Source organism: Aptenodytes forsteri, unplaced genomic scaffold (genome assembly GCF_000699145.1).
Source record: "Aptenodytes forsteri isolate BGI_AS27 unplaced genomic scaffold, ASM69914v1 Scaffold191, whole genome shotgun sequence".
NCBI lineage: Eukaryota > Metazoa > Chordata > Aves > Sphenisciformes > Spheniscidae > Aptenodytes > Aptenodytes forsteri.
This window is the reverse complement of record NW_008794630.1, coordinates 2,002,258-2,006,799: the sequence shown is the minus strand read 5'-3', so window position 1 is coordinate 2,006,799 and position 4,542 is coordinate 2,002,258. Positions and strand designations below refer to the sequence as shown.

Here is a 4,542-nt window from a genome sequence, read left to right as displayed (position 1 = left end):
CCGCCCCGGGCCGGGCAGCCGAGGTGTGAAGGTCGGGGGGGGTCTCTGCCCGCAGCCCGCTGCCTGCCGCTGGCCCCCCGCCGCCGGCATCGCCCCTTCCCGCATGCAGCCCAGCCCGGGGGGGCAGCCGCCACCGCCGGGGGTTGTTGTTTTACCTGGCTTTAATGCTCGAGGATCAGCTTTCTTCCCCCCGTTTTTATTTTTTTCCTTCCCAGTCCTTCCAGCCCTTGGTGTTAAGCCTCATTCCTCGGTGAGCATTGCTAATAACGTTGGCAGATAGCTGGCATCGACTTGCACTTAATATTCCTGCCCCATTGGATCTGCTGATAAATCTCAACTCTGACGTCAAAGTCTTCACTTATATTCATGATCCAAGTCTGTGAATCAGAGCCGCTGTGATCAGAATAACAAGAAGGCTGGCTCCCTCCTCCCCATCCACATCCACACCCGCAGGCACGAGGGGGTGCGCGCACCCGCAGGCACCCGCACGCACCCATGCACGCACCCGCCCCGCCGTTCATTCATGAGCTCTCCCGCCACCCCGACGCACCTCCCCAAGGTCGGGGCCCTCCGCACCTGCGTTTTGCGGATGCAGCTTGGGCGCCAGCCAGGCCCCGGCGGCTCGCAAAGGCAGCCGGGCAAGGTTTATTTTTACCGCTTGTGCCGAGGGATGCGGGGATCTGAAGGGAGGGGGGCTGATCCGGCGTGGCATCGCTCGGCTGCCCCGCTCTTCAAGGGCAATGCCCAGGGACGGCAGCACCAGTCCCCTTGCAGCCCCAGGAGCCAGCAGCTGGGGGTCCTCGGGGGGCCCCGTATAACCAGGCTGGGGGAGATGCATCCCCCCGCGGGGGAGACATCGCACCCCAGAGCCTTTGCCCCGCACGGGCTTCCCTCCAGCCGGTGTAAAAGCTGGGATGAAGAGGATCAACACCTGGGAGCTTCGCGTGGGCTGCCCAGCCCGGCACCCGCCCTCCAGCGTGGGGGGACCTGCCTGAGGCCAGGGGGTGTGGGAGGTCTGTCCCCCCTCCGGCACCACAGAACCCACCCACCCCCATGGCTTCCTTCCCAACTATTTGGGAAAGTATCTGCCTGGAAAGGAACAAATCCCAAAGACACGATTATTTTTCCAGCCACAAATGGCTCCATGATTCAGAGAGGGAGCAGGATCTTCAAAGCAGGGATGCTCAGCTCCCGGATCGGCAATATTTCAGCTACACCTTCTCCCCCCTTTCCTACTGGTTTCATAACACTCCAGCTTTACTCCTTCATCCCCCACTCTCTTCCAGGCTGTAGCTATGCAGTGCAGCAAGCTCGATGCCGGGAAGGATTTCCAGCTCCTGATGTGCAAAGATATTTAGGTGAATATCGGTGGTTTTGGCTGAACCCAATCGTCCCAGTTAGGAGCATCAGGGTTCTTAATCAGGCCAAGCCCCGTCCCAGGGGACTTGAATCGTCATCTACCTGGGCCGCCAGCCGCGTGACTGAGCGCCGTTGTGTGCCGAGTGACATGAGCAGCATGAAAAGGGGCGGAGGAAATCTGAGCGAAGAGCTGAATGAATTTGCTCCCGCTCCCAGTAATTACGCACCGCCTGGGAAAGGGGAGGCGGGTGAGGAGCTTTGATTGACTCCCGTCGGCAGCAGCCTCTGCCAGGAGGTGGGTGCAGAAGACGGGCTGGACTGAGCTGTTGCGGCAGAGGGGATGTGACGGCCGTGCGAGGTGCTCTGCAGGGACACAGCTCACCCAGGGCCCCCAGGCTGAGATGACTGCGGGCAGCTTCAGCCCAGCCAGGCTGACGGGCCACGAGCAACCACAGGTCTGAGCAGGGACAGCCCTGCTGTCACTACCAGATCTGCCGGGGGCTGCCGAATCCCCTACCCGGCAGAGGGGAGGCTGCTGCAGCTCCGGGCCCCCAGGTCCAGCCGGCGGTGAGGCTGAGCAGGGATGGGCACGCGCAGACGCGGTGTGCATCCCTCCAGTAAGTGCCTTCAGACCCCCAGTTGCCCCAGTCTGGCCCTTGGATCCTCTCATCTGTAGCTGCCTCTTGCACAGACACGCACACCCCAATGGGTCTCAGCTGATCCCAAACCCCGTGGTCTTGCTGGCGGTTGGCTCGGACCTCCCGCTCCCTTCAGCATCCAACCCCTCCTGCAGTCTCACTCACAGAGACAGACTCAAACACCCGGGTCTCTCGGTTGACCCCCAGGCTCCACGGTGGCCCCAGTAGGCCCAAACCACCCTGCTGCCTCCCTTCCCCACCTTCAGTTCCTCCCCTCAACGTCCCACCGCAAGTTTGGCGCAATCCCAGGTTGCTTTCCCCGCGTCCCGCAGCGAGTACCAGACCCCGCAGGTATTATCCCCCTCCACTCGAGAGGTGCCCCCTTTCCGTGCACTCATGACAATGGACTTCACACCCAGCAGTCGGGGCTGCCTGCCCCCCTGCGACAGCCCGGGGAGGAGCAGCTCCGCATCTCCGATGAGGTTTTTTTGGGGTTTCACCGCCTGGCTGTGCTCCCCCCGCGTGCAAAGGGGTGCGCCGGGCTGGCGGCACGCCGGGAAGCACTGGCAGAAACCTGAAGCTTTTCCTCTTCTCCATCGTGCCGCAGCCGGGCCTCTGCCCGGATCCTGCAGGCAGCCGAACCTCAGCAGCTGAAACGCTGCTGCTGCTGCCCCACTGCACAAACCAGCCCCGCACCTGGGTATCGTGGCCCCGGGGCTGGCCGGTGGAGACTGCGTCCCCAGGGAGGGTCTCTCCTCCGGGTGGCAACATGGGCTGAAAGAGGTCTCAGGGCTGTGCCGACACATCTCCAGCCTCCTCTGCCTTTGGTCCCATGCCGAGGAGGACATAAACCATCCGATGTGCCGGCCACACAACTGTGTACCCAATTATTTCCCTGTTAGCTGGGAGCCATTTTAGGATGCCCCTAGACCTTCTCAGCGGTGCTGGTGCCTGCGCTGGGCACTGTGTGGCAGTGGAGGGGCTGCCAGGATTCGGCAGCTACGCAGGGGCCGGCATGTCTGTCTGTCTGTCTGTCTGAAAGGGGAAATTGTCTGTGCCGGAGCAGCCGGGGCTGCTGGGGCACCCCAGGTGTTTCGGGGTTTCCTTAAGGCACCGAGTGACAAAAATGACATTCCCTGGCCATTTTTCAACCAAGGCACGCCGCCTCCAGAGCTGCCCCAAATGCAAGCGGTGTTGCATCTGTGAGGATGCACCACCGCACATCATATTTGTAACGTTCGAGCATCTGCCTTTTATAGTTGCATTATAATGTCCTGAGCTCCCTGGATATCTGCAAGAACATTCTGACAATATATTAAGTATGCTTTATCTATATTCAAATTACAGACTCAATAGCGAGGAGTAAAAATCAAAGCTAATCAAAGTCACCAGCAAAAGCCTGGCGCTGTAATCACACAGCGAGAGGCCACCAGCCTCACCTGGGAACGCCGTTCGGCAAGGAGAAGGCTTTCCCTTGTCATTTCCCATCTTCATTTCTCATCTTCCTCCTTGGCTTTTGGCCCTTGGGAAGAAGATCAGTGCTAAACACCACGCACGGTCCTCCCCCGGCACTGCCCCGCAGGGATGCGGGGTGCTGCCAACCCACAGCAGGGCTTGACCTGGGTCTCATCCTGCCCTAGAAACTGGGCTTTTTTGGTTAAAAATCAAGTGGCCGGCAACGTGGCTGCCTGGCGGGCAGGAGATGAACTTGGGAGCCGCTGAATCTCTATCCCTGTCTCTGACTTGCTTCATTGCAGCTATTTCTATAGCCAGGTCTTCGTGGTGATTAGGTGGCCCTAAGAGGGAGCTAACGAACGCCTGGGTGGGTTACGGGGTGGCGGTCGGTAATGACCTGGCCGTCCAAGGCAGAGCCCCCTGGTAACCAAAGTTTGCACAAGGGCTGCTGTTTAACAGACATAACGGGTGGTACAGAGCTCACCAAGAGGAATAACTACGATGCCAAGAATCTGCAACAGCGGACGGACTGGCAGCATTTTCGCCACTGTGTGTTGGTTTTGCAAACAGCAACCGAAATGCCCTGAAAACCACAGGCAACCGAGCCAGCGGGCAGCTGCGTTTAGTTCCCCTGGGCTACGCGGCGAGCCCCACGCCATCGCCGACGGCTGGTAATGCCGGGGGCTTCCGCAGGCGCTGGCCCGGCTCCGCGGCCATGCGGGGAGCCCATCTGGGCATCCTCAGCTATCCATCATGGGCTGTAATAAAACCATACCTAAGGCACATTTGATAAAATAGATGTGATTCAATTCTCCATCATTTTTGTCTCTAAAAGCATTAAAATCAGCTTTATTTCTTTTCCTTGGGGAAACATCGTTACCTCCCTGCATCACACGAGCTTTTCCCACCCTGGCTCCGGCTCCTGCCAGAGCATCCCATGGCCGAGCCCGCAAACCCGTGAGCGCATTGCCTTGAAACCCCCCAAGGCAGGACTGCAAAGCCGCACCGCTGGAAATTCATCCCCGTATTTATACCGGCATCTTTTCCGCAGCGAGCGGATGCAGCCTTATTTCAGTGCCTCTGTTGTTCC

The 4,542-nt window shown here is 59.5% G+C and overlaps 1 protein-coding gene across 1 annotated transcript in view; it reads right to left on the bottom strand.

Moving 5' to 3' along the window:
• The window catches only part of LOC103894132 (G-protein coupled receptor 12), a 6,006-nt gene extending 1,837 nt beyond the window's left edge, over positions 1 to 4,169 (bottom strand). Inside the window, exon 1 of the mRNA XM_009273455.1 lies at positions 4,093 to 4,169. Within this exon, the coding sequence (XP_009271730.1) occupies positions 4,093 to 4,169 (77 nt within the window). The remainder of the gene's footprint in view (positions 1 to 4,092) is intronic.
• Between the last annotated feature and the right edge of the window lie 373 nt (positions 4,170 to 4,542).